Source organism: Mustela nigripes, chromosome 7 (genome assembly GCF_022355385.1).
Source record: "Mustela nigripes isolate SB6536 chromosome 7, MUSNIG.SB6536, whole genome shotgun sequence".
In the NCBI taxonomy this organism is placed as follows: Eukaryota; Metazoa; Chordata; class Mammalia; order Carnivora; family Mustelidae; genus Mustela; species Mustela nigripes.
This window is the reverse complement of record NC_081563.1, coordinates 31,404,717-31,419,993: the sequence shown is the minus strand read 5'-3', so window position 1 is coordinate 31,419,993 and position 15,277 is coordinate 31,404,717. Positions and strand designations below refer to the sequence as shown.

Below are 15,277 nucleotides of genomic sequence, written 5' to 3'. Positions count from 1 at the left end.
CAATGGGACAGGGGGCAGTGAGAGGCAGGAAGGAAGAAGCAGTGCTCTTTAACCACCATACATATTCTAGTATTTTCTGGGGGATATAATTTAAAGGAGAGTTAGCGACCAAAATTATCTCCTTGAAATTAGACTAGTAAGAGAGTCGCTGGGGGTTAACCCTCAGAGCCCCACACAGGTAGGAAGCAGGCCAGTACGCGTTTCTACTTCAGGGAGAAGCTGTTTGATCAGTTTACTGTCCTAATCTTGTTTTCCCAGAGATTCACTTGGGGAATGGGAGTTTTTTAATTTTTTTTTGTTTTTTTTTTTTAAAGATTTTTTTATTTATTTGAGAGAGAGAAAGAGCATGAGAGGGGAGGGTCAGAGGGAGAAGCAGACTCCCTGCTGAGCAGGGAGCCCGATGTGGGACCTGATCCCGGGACTCAGATCATGACGTGAGCCGAAGGCGGTTGCTTAACCAGCAGAGCCACCCAGGCGCCCCGGGGAATGGGAGTTTTAACGTGGAAAGAGGCAACTGGCAGAGAATCTGAGATGATTCTGAGGAATGAGGCACTTCAGTAGAAGCTACACCTGGATGTGGCACCACACTGTGGGGAAAGGGGGCGTAGCGGCACTTTCAGGGGTGTGTATTGGACGGGGGACGCCTACACCAGCGGTTACAGTGTAGAAATGAGGGCTGGCAGGCTGGGCCGCACAACCTAGGAGTTATGTGGTCTTTTACACCCTCAGATTTCTCGTTTGATGATAACGCAGGGTTCTTGCAAGCATGAGACAGAAGACGTACAAAACCTGTGCAGTAAGTGGCAGGTATTATTTTTATTTATTTATTTACTTATTTATTTGAGAGGTATATTTTTAAAAAGATTTTATTTATATATTTGACAGAGAGATCACAAGTAGGCAGAGAGGCAGGCAGAGAGACGGGGGAAGCAGGTTCCCTGCTGAGCAGAGAGCTGGATATGGGGTTGGATCCCAGGACCCTGAGATCGTGACCTGAGCCGAAGGCAGAGGCCTAACCCACTGAGCCACCCAGGCGCCCCTTGACAGGTATTATTTTTAAGCCACTTTTCCGTTGTGCCCAAGGTCCACTGGACTTCCTGATCCCAACACCAGGAGAAAATCATGCCCTGTTTTTCCCAAGTCAAGAGCTGTCAGCCTTTCTCTAAGGGCTCCCCTGCCTCTTACAGTCTGATGAGCTACAGAAGGATGGGTCCTGGAACAGGGCCAGCACCCCTGCTCCCCCGAGCCCCTGGATCGGCCTCTTTCCTGTATCATCTCCCCACACATTTGCTATAGGGCCTAGGATGAGCCTGGCGAACATATGGTATGTGCGAAGGTGGAGACCCTGTCCGGTGCCCCTGACTTACCTTATCAAATCCTCTGACTCCTCCATGCAGACTGTTGGGTCCATTGTTAATGGGCAGCTTATACTCCTTCCCATCCAATGTGAATGTTCCTTTGGCAATTCGGTTGGCCACCCGGCCAACCACGGCTCCAAAGTAGGGCTGCTTTTGGAGGTAACCTGCAGGACATGAGATGAAAGTGTTGTTTAAAACTGGAAGCCAAAGGTGAGGCTCACGGTGCTGCCCACCAACTTCTTCTGAGAGCAGCTGAAAGTAGCAACAACTTGGACCTACGCAGCTCCTCAGAGGAGCACAGAGAGTGATATTCTTTACACATGACACTTTCCCTTTCCGAAAGTAATGCATGTTCTTTATAAACATTGTAAAAGAACTTTATAAAGCACAAAAAAAGAAATCTTTTTTTTTTTCCCAACGATTTATTTACTTGGGGAGGGGCAGAGAAGAAGAGGGAGAGAGAGTCTTAAGTAGACTCCTCGATGAGCACAGAACCCCACTTGGGGCTTGATCTCAAGACTCATAAGATCACAACCAAGCCAAAACCAAGAGTCAGATGCACAACAGACCGAGACATCCAGGCGCCCCAAGAAATTTAAATCATCCCAATCTCATAACTAGAGAGAGACCTCCTGTTAATATTCTAATGTAGAGGGTGCCTGGGTGGCTCAGTTGGTTAGGCGCCTACCTTCTATCAGGTCATTATCCCAGAGTCCCGGGATTGAGTCCTGCATTGGCCTCCCAGCTCCATGTGGAGTCTGCTTCTCCCTCTGACCTTCTCTCCTCTCTCACTCTCTCAAATAAATAAAATCTTTGAAAAAAATTAAAATAAAGTTCTTATGTATATACTCCTGCCTTTTAGTACATGTGGACCTGTGCTTTTCTTCTCCTTTTTATAAAAATGGAGTCTTGAGGGGTGCATGGGTGGCTCAGTGGGTTAAAGCCTCTGCCTTCGGTTCAGGTCATGGTCCCAGGGTCCTGGGAGCGAGCCCTGCATCAGGCTCTCTGCTCAGCGGGGAGCCTGCTTCCCCCTCTCTCTCTGCCTGCCTCTCTGCCTACTTGTGATCGCTGTTAAATAAATGAATAAAATCTAAAAAAAAAATGGAGTCTTGATTTAAGTGCTGCTTTGTAATTTGCTATTTTCTAGGCCAATCAACTTCCTTAACTAAAAATCATATTTTTGTGTTGTCTCAAGAAGTATTGTTTTCTCTTTTTACTTTTTTAGAATAATAAAATTATGTCATGAAACTATCCTTTAAAGAGCATTAAACAAATATAGAGAGGCAGCGTGTCAGATGTAATACAGGACACCCAGCTGAGTCTCAATTTCAGATAAATAATAAATAATTTTTAATATAAGTACATACATATTATTATTATACATGACACATACTTAACACTTAAAAACCATTTGTTAGGGTGCCAGCCTGGCTCAGTCAGAAGAGCATGCAACTCTTGACCGTGGGGTCAAAACCAAGAGTCACATGAGCAACTGACTGAGACATCCAGGTGCCCCAAGAAATTTAAATCATCCCAATCTCACCACTAGAGAGAACTACTGTTAATATGCTTATGTTATAAGCCCATGTTGGGTAGAGATTGTAGAGATTACTTAAATAGATGAATAAATAAAAACTTTTCAAAAAGTTTTAAAAACCGGGGCACCTGGGTGGCTCAGTGGGTTAAAGCCTCTGCCTTCGGCTCGGGTCATGATCCCAGGGTCCTGGGATCCAGCCCCGTATCAGGCTCTCTGTTCCACGAGGAGCCTGCCTCCTCCTCTCTCTGTGCCTGCTTCTCTGCCTACTTGTGATCTCTGTCTGTCAAATAAATAAATAAAATCTTAAAAGAAAAAGTTTTAAAAACCTATCTGTTATTTATCTGAATTTCAAATTTAATCAGGTGTCCCGTATTTTTATTCACCAAATCTGGCAACCTTAACAAAGAGTAAAGCATGAAAGGGGCACCTGGGTGGCTCAGCCGGTTAGGTGTCTGACTCCTGATTTCGGTTCAGGTCATGATCTCAGGGTTGTGAGATGGAGCCCCATGTCAGCCTCCATGCTCAGTAAGGAGTCTGCTTGAGGTTCTCTCTCTCCCTTTGTCCCCCTCGACCCCCCTGCCCTCCTTCTCTCTCAAATAATTAAATAAATCTTCAAAAAAAAAAAGAGTAGGGACGCCTGGGTGGCTCAGTTGGTTAAGCAGCTGCCTTCGGCTCAGGTCATGATCCCAGCGTCCTGGGATCGAGTCCCACATCGGGCTCCTTGCTCCACGGGGAGCCTGCTTCTCCCTCTGACTCTGCCTTCCACTCTGTCTGCCTGTGCTCGCTTTCGCTCGCGTTCTATCTCTGACAAATAAATAAATAAATAAAATCTTTAAAAAAAAAAAAAAAGAGTAAAACGTGAAACTCCCTCTTTCGTGCCTTAACTCTTCCTCCCAGTGACAACCACTGCGAACAGTCTGGCATATACACTTCTAGTTTTTTTGTTTTGTTTTGTTTTGTTTAAATTAACTATAGAGAAACACATACAAATACACAAATGCAGTATTTATATAAAGAGAACTGTACAGTGCATATGACTTTGCAGGATCTCATTTATCAAATACCTTAAGATCTGTCCATGCGGGACACCTGGGTGGCTCAGTTGGTTAAGCGGCTGCCTTCGACTCAGGTCATGATCCCAGCGTCCTGAGATCGAGTCCCACATCAGTCTCCTTGCTTGGCAGGGAGCCTGCTTCTCCCTCTGCCTCTGCCTGCCACTCTGTCTGCCTGTGCTCACTCTCGCTTCTCTCTCTCTCTGACAAATAAATAAGTAAAATCTTAAAAAAGAAAAAAAAATCTGTCCATGCGACTACATATCCATCTGCCATATTCCTTTTCATGGCTATGTGGCATACTGAGGAGCAAAATTGTGGGGCTTTCTAGGGATTATAAAAAGCAATGTGCTTGTGCTCTTTTACTTACAAGTCTGTGTACAGGCATGTTACATAGGTCTTTCTCTTCAAGTTCCTCTACCGTATGATTACAATGGTAGAGACTAAAGTTTGGGGGTAGTTTGTTTTTTGCATGATCACCAGCATTGCCATCTCTACTCTGTTTTTCACTCAGATGCCCCCAGAATTCCATCCCCTTTTCCTTTGGCACTCAGTATCCATCCCGTCTATGTGGATCAGAAGAGTATGCAATTTCTCAGGGAAATACATATCAAAACCACAATGAGATACCACCTCACACCAGTGAGAATAACTAAATTTCACCAGTCAGGAAATGAGAGATGTTGGTGAGGATGTGGAGAAAGGGGGACCCCCCCACACACACTGTTGGTGGGAACGCAAGCTGGTGCAGCCACTCTGGGAAACAGTACAGAGCTTCCTCAAAAAGCTGAAAATAGAGGGGCGCCTGGGTGGCTCAGTGGATTAAGCCTCTACCTTCGGCTCAGGTCATGATCCCAGGGGCCTGGGATCGAGTCCCGCATGGGGCTCTCTGCTCAGCAGGGAGCCTGCTTCTCCTCATCTCTCTCTCTGTCTGTCTCTCTGCCTATTTGTGATCTCTCTCTCTGTCAAATAAATAAATAAAATCTTTAAAAAAAAAAAAAGCTGAAAATAGAGCTACCCCTTGACCCAGCAATTACACAATTGGGTATTTACCCCAAAGATGCAAATGTAGTGATCTGAAGGGGCACATGCTCCCCAATGTTTATAGCAGCAATGTTCACAATAGCCAAACTATGGAAGGAGCCCAGATGTCCATCGACAGATGAATGGATAAGAAGATGTGGTACAGATATACAATGGAATACTATGCAGCCATCAAAAAGGTGAAATCTTGCCATTTACAATGACACGGATGGAACTAGAGGGTATTATGCCAAGTGAAATAACTCAATCAGAGAAAGACAATTATCATATGATCTCGCTGATGTGTGAAATTTAAGAAACAAAACAGAAGATCATAGGAAAGAGAGGAAAAAATAAAACAAGACAAAATCAGAGAGGGAGACAAAGCTTAAGAGACTTTTAAAAAAAGATTTTATTTATTTATTTGATAGAGAGAGAGAGCACAAGCAGGGGGAGCAGCAGGCAGAGGGAGAGAGAGAAGCAGGCTCACCGAGCAGGAAGCCCAATGCAGGGCTCAATCCCAGGACCCTGGAACCACGAACTGAGCTAAAGGCAGACACTTAATGACTGAGCCACCCAGGTGCCCCAGAGACTCTTAATCATAGAAAACAAACCGAGGGTTGCTGGAGAGGAGGTGCGGTGGGGAATGGATGGGGTAACTGGGTGATGGACATTAAGGAGGGCATGTGATATAATGAGCACTGGGTGTTATAAGACTGATGAATCACTGACCTCTACCTCTGAAAATAATAATACATTATATGCTAATTAATTGATTTTAAATTTTAAAAAAGGAGTATGCAATTTAAGCATATGAATTATTTTTACCATGGCTGGAGGGGCTCTCAGGACACAGACCCTGAACCATTAGGCCAGTTATAGATCATAGGTTCCCATTCCTCAACAGGTCGGGCATAAGTGAGACATTAACCATTCTCTTCCAGGTCTCTCGTGATTCACTCCCCTGCTAACCTGCAGGTCCTCAGAGTCCTGCCCACGGACCAGCCCTAAGAGCTAACACCGAGTTCTTCGTAAGGCTTGGCCACTTTCTAAGTGCTTTACATTTAACTCGTTTCATCTTCAGGATGGTTCTACGAACTAGACAGTATTACAACCCTGCTTTTACAGATGTGGAAACTGAGGACAGAAAGGTTAAGTAACTTGCCCCCGAATACAGCTAGTTATTAGAGAAACCTGGATATGAACACTGTCTGGCTCCTGCGTACTTGTTCTGAAGCATCCCATTATTTGAAAAGTACAAGGCCTTCTGGTGAATTGATCTTTCTATCAACCCTTCGCACAGGCCAGACTGACCTCTCCACCAGCTACCACCTCCCTCCCTACCCTCCTCTCTTTCCGAAGCTGCAGCTTTCAAACTCCTTAAACTGGGTAACCAAAATGAGTTCCCATGGCCCAGCAAACCTCCTCTTGGTTTTGCTTCATCTGTTTTTGTTTTTGTTTTTTTTTGAGTAGGCTTTATTTTTTTTTAATTTATTTTATTTATTTATTTATTTGTCAGAGAGAGAAAGAGAGAGCATAAGCAGGGGGAGCAGCAGAGGGAGAGCATACTCCCCACTGAGCAAGGATCCCAATTCGGGACTCGATCCCAGGACCCTGGGATCATGAACCGAGCTGAAGGCAAACACTTAACCGACTTTATTTTTTAGAGCAGTTTTATGTCTACCGCAAAATTGAGCTGATTCCCCATATATCCCCTGTACAGATTCCCCATATATCCCCTGTCCCCGCACAGGGATGGACAGCCTCTCCCATTACCAACACCCCCCATCAGAGAGACACATTTCTAACCATTGATGAAGCCACACCAGAGTATCATTATCACCCAAAGCCCCTAGTTCAACAGGAGGGCTCTTGGTGTTGTACATTCTGTGGGTTTAGACAAATGAATAATGATACCTATCCATCATTATAATATGATACAGAGTATTTTCACTGTCCTAAATATTTTCTGTGCTCAGCCTATTCATCCCTCCTATCCCTGTAGCCCCTGGGAACCACAGATCTTTGGACTGTCTCCATAAATTTGCCTTTTTCAGAATGTCATAGTTGGAATTGGATAGTATGTAGCCCTCTCAGGTAGGCTTCTTTCATTTAGTAATATGCGTTTTAGTGGCTTTTCATGGCCTGATAGCTCATTTCTTTTTAGCACTGAATAATATCCTATTGTCTGGATGGACCACAGTTTATTTGTTCATTCACCTACTAAAGGACATCTTGGTCCCTTGTTTTGGCAATTATGAATAAAGTTGCTATAAATACCTTTGTCCAGGGTTTTGTGTGGACATAAGTTTTTAACTCCTTTGAGTATCAACCAAGAAGTGTGACTGCTTGATCCTATGGTTAGAGTACATTTAATTTTGTAAGAAACAATCAAACTATCTCCCGAAGTGGCGGTGCCGTTTTGCATTCCCACTCGCACTGACTGAGATTCCTGTCGCCCCACATCCTCACCAGCATTTGGTGTTGTCAGTGTTCTGGATTTTGGCCATTCTGGTAGCCCTCATTATTATTTTAATCTGCATTTCCCTGATGAGGCATAATGTGGACCATTCATCTGCTTTTCAGGAGCTCGAAAAGATGAAGAAAAACAGAATTTTTGTTCAAAATTGTTCAGCTGTATCTACTTGTATATATATTTATATATATGTATATTTATAAGTATTATATATAATATAAACATATATGCATATATGTGTATATAAATATTATCTACTTTGATCCATTCAGCATATGTACACAGGGCCCCAACTCTCTGCCAGTTACACACTTGGCTCTGGAGACAATGACAAATCCAACAGCAGTGCTGCTCCTTCATGGGCTTGAAGAATTCCCTCAGATGGCACCACTCTCTGGCCACAGTAAACAGCCCACGGAGATAAGAAGCACTAGTCAGTCCTTAGTTTAGTGTAAGAGTTTTCCATGACTGAACCATAAGGGCAGCAGAAACCACTGTTCCCAGCTGTCTCCAAACAACTCTTTAGAACAAATGGATTTTATACTATCTTCATATGTTACTAAGTTTTATATCAAATCAGAATTATAGAAAGTGACAGTCCTCAAATTCTAAATAGGACGTGATTAAAAAGCTTGTTTTGAAATGCAGAAAATACTGATTTCCATGCAAAAAGGGCCAAGTTTCTAGGTCAAGCCCCCGAATGATGATTTATTCAAGCCCATTGCTGATGTGGGATAAAGGGTAGAGGAAAAGTCTGTCCCTTTTCCTGGGCAAAGGACTGGCCAGAATATATTAATGGATCCTTCCATTCCTCTAACATCCCAAGGACCCCCAGCTGTGCTATCCACCTCCTACAGCCCAAACTTCAGCCAGAGTGCCCTACAGTCCGAAATAAAAGTGCCTACTAATCCCAGCTCAAAGCTTCCACAACCTGAATGACTTCCCTTTGGCTTTCGGAGGAAAACAGACCTGACTTTCATCGACAAGCACTTTAACTGCCCCCAATATTTATTTTTTTATTTTTTTTTTTTTTAAAGATTTTATTTATTTATTCGACAGAGAGAGATCACAAGTAGGCAGAGAGGAAGGCAGAGAGAGAGGAGGAAGCAGGCTCCCTGCTGAGCAGAGAGCCCGATGCGGGACTCGATCCCAGGACCCTGAGATCATGACCTGAGCCGAAGGCAGCGGCTTAACCCACTGAGCCACCCAGGCGCCCTGCCCCCAATATTTAATGTAGTTTCAAATGGCTGCTGGTTGGCTACATGGATCTTCATGCCCTTTTTTTTTTCAGTGTTAACTCAGTGAAGTTAAAAGTTCAAGTGATGTGAAGGAAGATATGTGGAGGCAAGGGAAGGAAAAGAGATAAAAACTACTGATCATTCACTATAGACACTATCACAGCTGGTAGCACATTTAATTATCATTATCCACTAATTCAGGCGAGGAAGTAAGCCTGGGGAGGATAAATAACTTGCTTAGGTTCCACAGCTTTAAGGGACAAAGCAGGGATTTAAACGGGGGAATCCCCAGGGTTCCTCTAAGGGCATCTGCAACACTAGACCGCAGCCTCTGAACTCATCCCTTTCCCTCCACGCCCCTATGAACTGTGGTTTTCTAAAAGCACAAAGTCCATTTTTTCTATGTTTTTCCATAATGGCTCTCATGGCAGTAATAGCAGGGTATTTGGTAGTAACTGGGAGGAATATAAAGGGGCAGAACAGGCAGTGATTGAGCGGGTAGGCTCTTTATTACCTGAGGCTCATAGGCAAATACTCTCATCACAGGTTTTGAAAGAAGTCATAATGACTATAGGTGGGACATGATGATGAAAAGCATTTTTAAGTATTTTAAGTACAAAAAATGGCAGAAAAATTCATTGGAGGCGTTACTGATTTTTCTAGGCTGTAACCAAAAGATCATATGATCTACCTCTTTAGAATTCTACAGAAGAAAGATCTAATTTTCCCAGGGAGAAATGGAACCATTCTGACCTCCGGTCATGGCCATGATCCAAGCAGTTTATATAAGCTATCTGGGAAACTGGAGAGAGCTCACATCTGACCCGGCAGTTAGGAAAGGACCACGTCTCATGGAATTATCCATGCTTAGCTCCTCCCTGTGGCTCAAAACATTTTGGGGACACGGTAATGTCCAGATAACCCCATATTCTGTCACATTCTGTCATATCTTGTGGCTGGACCCAGCTACCCAGTCTTTCTTTTAAAGACAATCACTGTTAGCAATCTCTTTTTTACGTTTTGTTTTGTTTTTTTTTTTTTAAAGTAATTTCTATACCCAAAGAGGGGCTCAAACTCATAGCCCCAAGATCAAGGGCCAAACTCTCCACCAACTGAGCCGGCCAGGTCCCCCTTTTGGCAGTTTCTTAACATGGGTTTCAATACACAAGAATTGATCAAAATAGCAGCAGAGCACCATTTCACACTATTCTAACCAAGACGAGTATGCTTCCTGTTATGACATATATGAGGTCTTCTTTTATCTCTAGCAATACTGAAAGAATCTACCAAAAAAACCTGAAAGACAGGGCTGTAAAAAGGGAAAAAAGGGTCATCTGCAACAACCACAAAGATGGCTGCACACATCAGAAAGCACTAATTGATATTCGGAGGGCTTTTTTCCAGCTTCTCCTCTTCTGAAAATAGCGTGCTTTCCTTTTAAAATCAATAATTCGATTACCTAAATCATAGCATAGGAATGAGGATGTCTATCTCAATCCAGCACCCAGAATATTTTAGATGCTCTGATTCAACGTTTTTGGGAAGGCTGTGACGTATCCTAGTAAGAAAAATGCTATTTAAGGATCTCAAGACAGGTTACTAATGTGGTGGGCAATACAGCACAAGCTAGATCACTATAATCCGAGGGGATCTGGTTTTTTTTTCTCCCTTTTCAGAACATGTATGTAGGGATAATACTTTCTCTAGTTTGGTTGCTACAGGAGTCCTAGACTCAGAGATGACTCCACTGTATGGATGCCCTCAAAAACACTTCCACGCCCATGAAAACAGTGCTGCTTCCCAGGCATCATGTCAAGACACAAGGTTCATAAGAATTCCACGGATGCTTTGTCTTTTAAGATCCGCGTGACTCTTGTATCAGAACTAAAACAGGTAAGGAGTGAGGGTAGGTGAACGTGTGTGTGTGTGTGTGTAGAGGTACAAAGGGAGGGCCGCTATCTCCTGAACGGTGATAAGCAGAGATGGAAGAAATGATTAAAGCAGATACTGACCACTTAGCATCTCCCAAGTTTTGCCAGCTCTGAAATTCTAGGCCCTCCGTCAAATTTTCGACTCCACTGGGCAATTTTGCATCAGCCAAGCAATCTCTTTGTGATTCTGTGTCAGCCTAGAAAATAGCTATGCTACTAACAGAGAGGTGACTCAGCAAAATGATTCTAAATACTCCTCTTTTGTCACTTGTCAACCCTCCTGCCTTCTGACTCTGAAAGCAGAAGATCTGAACCCCCATCAGAGAAAAACCAAGACCCAGAGTTTTCTGTTAACTTCTAACCATGAGCCATGTTACATATCTAAAGAACCAAGCAGACAGAAAGACACACCTAAAGGAAAACCTCAAACCTCCTCTCTAGTTTTTGTGCACGCCCCTTCCACTGAGCAAAGGGCATTCATTTATCGTCAAGCAGTTTCTCTTTGCCAGCTTTATTTCAGAACGTATCTCCTGTCTAGCTATACGGTAGTGACAAGAGATAGTACTGTGTCCATTTTCCTTTGCTGAGATCAAACCGTAGCTATGAACATTCATGAATCCGATTATTTGACTAATGTCTATCTCTCCAGCTAAAGAGCAAGCTCGATGATGGTGAGGACCTTGTCTGTCTCACTGAGTGAGATAAATGAATGAACCTTTTTGAAATGCATGGATTCCTACATGTTCCTAACTGCCCACGGGTTCCACTGAAAGTTCATCCTACTCGGGAGACCTCATTGCTAGACAATGAGTCCATCTTCCACTTTCCACTCAGTACCTGGTTAGTGAGCAGCCCCAGAGCGCTGGGCCCTAGTTACCCCAGGCCAAGTCTGTTAAACTGTGGACACCCACAGAGCCATGCTGGTGCATTTCTGAGATGACCAGGCCTCAGAGAGGATCTGATGAAGGAGAAAGGAAGTGGAAGAAGGCGATCTTGGATTGTCCTTCTACATCAGAACACCAGGGAAGAACTGGGAGCCTCTTCCCCAGCTTTTCCCTTTCTTGCCCCCAACAGACCCGACACTTCAAAGACGGCTCCTGGGTTGCTGGGGTTTCGTCTTATCCTCAACTTTTCTAAATTAATTAGAGCAAAGCCTAAATGGATAACCAGAGGCCAAGTCCTGTAGCGGTTCCCATTCATTAGTCTTTTTCCGGGCACGGGATGGAAGCACAGAATTGGCTGACTGCTAGCACTCCGGACGGCGACAAGCTCGGGAACTTCCTCTGGGTCCCGGCCGCCTGCAGCCCGATCGATCGATCGATCCGGGATTGGGGGAGGTGTGGGGGAGGAGCTAGTACGGGAGGGCTCGGGGTCTGGGACCGCCCGGGCAGCCCAGGTCAGAGTTCAACCCACCTTCCAACTCTGCAAAGCCGAGCACCACATCTGACGCCCTGCCCTGCCTGTCTTTGACCTCCAGGGCCGTAATGGTGCAGCCCCAGGAGATGATGTCCACTTTCAGCAGGTCTGACTGCAGCTGGAACTTCTCCACTGTCCCTGCCCCCGAGGGCAGGTCTCCAAACACGGCTCTAGTCACCGAAGCCATGGGGGAAAGTCGGGGGCGTGCAGCGGCTCCCAGTCCTCGGAACTCGAGCCTCCAGAGCTGGAGTGGGACTTTACTGGAGAAGAGGCGGGACCCGGCTCAGACTCCTCCCCTTCCTTGCCTAGATTTAGAGAGTGACCTCTCCTGCAAAAAATATCCTCTGGCGACTTTCTAAATCTTTCCTTTGCCTGAGGGTGACAGGAAGGCAAAACTTCCAGACTGGCTTTTCCTTTGCTAACTCTGGCCGCAGTGCATGTCGGGAGTGGTAGTCTTTGGGAGGTGAACTTGCATTTTGGGGCGTGTAGTCTCTCTCAACCCAAATCCTGAAATCTGTAGGATTCTACCCTTCCCCGCCTCTCTGGTGGTGGTGGTGGGGAGGGGGGGGAGGGGTGTCTCAAACAGGCAGTGAGCTAATTCTCATTAATGTTGGTGGCAGAATTTCAGAGAAAATTCTGGAAAATGCAGAGAGTAGAATTAGAGACAAGCGAATGTTGCCGGGGAAGGGGGCAATTCAGGTTTTAAATTAACACTGATCCAGAGAAGAAAGGGCACAGGTAATTCAGAGAAGGGGCAAATCAGCACAGGCAGCTCTGAACACTGACTGCAGATTTCTTCTGTTTGTCCATGCAGTGAAGCTCTCCACATGTTTATGCTGCAACCTCTGCCCATAGGCTTTCCTGGCGGTAGGCTTGGAGTACCAGTCTGGACAAGGTCAAGTGTAGATGAACTAGGGCTTAGTTACACGGAGGTGGTAAGAGACAGCCTCTGACTTTCTTTTCCTCAGGGGTCTGGGGAGGGCCTTGAGGATCTACCCCTTCTGGTTCCTGAAGTCCAAAATTCCTTTAAGAAGAGATTAAGGGAGGGGTGCCTGGATGGCCCCCTGGGTTAAGGTCATGATCAAGCCCTAGGATCCTCACTCAACAGGGGAGTCTGCTTGCTTGAAGATTCTCTCCCTTTGCCCCTCCTCCAACTCATGTGCTCCTTGGATCTCTCGCTCTCAAATAAATAAATCTTTTTTAAAAGGGGGGGGATTAAGGGAATATTTAGTAAGGTCTCCCTAAATGTTAACTACTATAATTTTATCATCTTTTTCGTACCAGCAGAAAAAGGCTTTAAGTATGTACTGATGGGAGAGGAGAAGGCAAGCAGATCATTAAATAATTGTCATGCTTTAGAGTGCCTCAGAATTATAGGAGACACTCTTTTTCAAGAATGAGTATTTCCAGGCTCATGCCTGGAATTTCTGATTCAATGAGTCAAGGGCAAGACTCAGGAATCTGTCCTTTTCACAGGGTTTCCTACGTTATTCTAATGCAGATTACCTGGGATCAGACTTTGAGAAAGGCCGTTCATCAGTTTGAGGACTAATCTCAGGTTCCCCGCAAATCCCTCCCCACAATAGGCTCTGATGCCATAAAACTAAGATAGGCTTCTAAAGGCCTTTAATGAGATTGTCAAATACAATACAGAAGCTTGTGTATTTCTTTACTGAATGTGTCAACTCCAGACAGTCCTGGGCCTAGGAAGGGGAAGGAGGCTGGAAGCCGGAAGACAGGTTTTATTTGACTGCCTTCATACCTATCTTTGCGTGACACTGCTTTCGGTTTGGTTCCTAGGTACTGTGGAGGGGATTCAACTAGACTCTGGTAAGCACCAAAATGCATCTATGATCAGGAAATGAGAATTGGAATCGTGTTCCTGGAATCAGATGCTGATACACATAACCGTGTCTCAGCCCTTTCTGTCTGTAATTTGAAGGATTATTTCACATTCTTGCCACAAGCCTCCCTTCTCATTCATGAAACAGGGGGGATTGTGATAGCAAAGGAAAAAGAGAACTTGCAACTGGGCCTTGGTGAAGTGTAACACATAATAACAAAAAGACCCAAACAAGTGAAATTACAGTCTGCACCGCACTCACACAATCACCGACAGCACTCCAGCGTGCCGCTTCCTCAGAAATTCTATCAACTCTGCAGTCCTTGTCAGCCCACTTAACATTTGTGGCTGATTCATACACAAGCCCTTTCGGCAATGCTGTGTTAGCACGGATGTCTCACAATCTCTTCTGTGGGCAGGAAGACTGCTTTTTCTTTTCTCAGCCTCCAGATCTCAATGTTCTGCCAAGCTCATGTTGTTACAGAAAGAGAGAAAGGCACTGGAATGGCCAAAGCCAAGTGTCACTATGGGAGGTATTGTAGCGAGGCTTGGTGGAAAAAGAAACATACTGATGTCTGTCTATGAAGGCAAGAGTACATGTCTTCAGTTCATTTTCCTTTCACTTTTACTGGTCTTAACATAGTGTCCTAAATAGGACTGCTTTGTGCTAGGTCAGCTGTTAGGCACGAATCTTGACTTTTCTTACGAAAATATCCTCTTTTCCTAGTTCCACAGTGATAGTCTAAAGGAATACTTGTGCACTGGGGGCACCTGGCTCATTCACTTGGTAGAGCGTGTGGCTCTTGATTTCAGGGTCATGAGTTCAAGCCCTATGTTGGGTGTGGTGTCTACTTAAAATATATATATGTATATATATGTGTGTGTGTGTAACATCTTATCATATATATATAATAAAATAAATTTTGTATACATAAAATAAAATAAAGGAATATTTGCACACTTAAAAAAAAAAAGAAAGAAGAAGAGGCACCCTAAACCTAAGGAAATATTTTCTAACTCCAAGATTGGATTAGGTGAGAAGTAAGGCAATGGTAACTTTGAAAATGAAACATTGTCAAATTCAAGGAAGTATTTATTTTTATTTTTGGGATGAGGGGGAGGTTTTGAGGTGAAAAGAGAAGGAATTGTGACATTTATGCTTAGAGGAGATACTTAAAATGGATACCTTTTTTTCAACCAGAGAGTGAGATATCAGGTTGGACAGGTAAAGAATAAGGTCAGTTTCTCTTCTCTGCTGGAGGCTAATCCTCAAAGCTGAGTGCTTGGGGAGCCAGGAATGAGGAAATCTGAGGGCTTGGACCCTGGGCCCCACTTCCTCATTCTACACAGACACTGCAGGTGTCTTGTTCCTGGGACACCCATCAGGGATGGCTCCAAAGATT

At 44.4% G+C, this 15,277-nt stretch overlaps 1 protein-coding gene across 1 annotated transcript in view; it reads right to left on the bottom strand.

The window, feature by feature from the left end:
* Positions 1-12,432, bottom strand: part of GALM (galactose mutarotase) — a 52,590-nt gene extending 40,158 nt beyond the window's left edge. Inside the window, exons 1-2 of the mRNA XM_059405480.1 lie at positions 12,029-12,432; positions 1,368-1,522 (exon numbers count right to left, since the gene is read on the bottom strand). Of these exons, the coding sequence (XP_059261463.1) occupies positions 1,368-1,522; positions 12,029-12,218 (345 nt within the window). The 5' untranslated portion in view covers positions 12,219-12,432. The remainder of the gene's footprint in view (positions 1-1,367; positions 1,523-12,028) is intronic.
* Between the last annotated feature and the right edge of the window lie 2,845 nt (positions 12,433-15,277).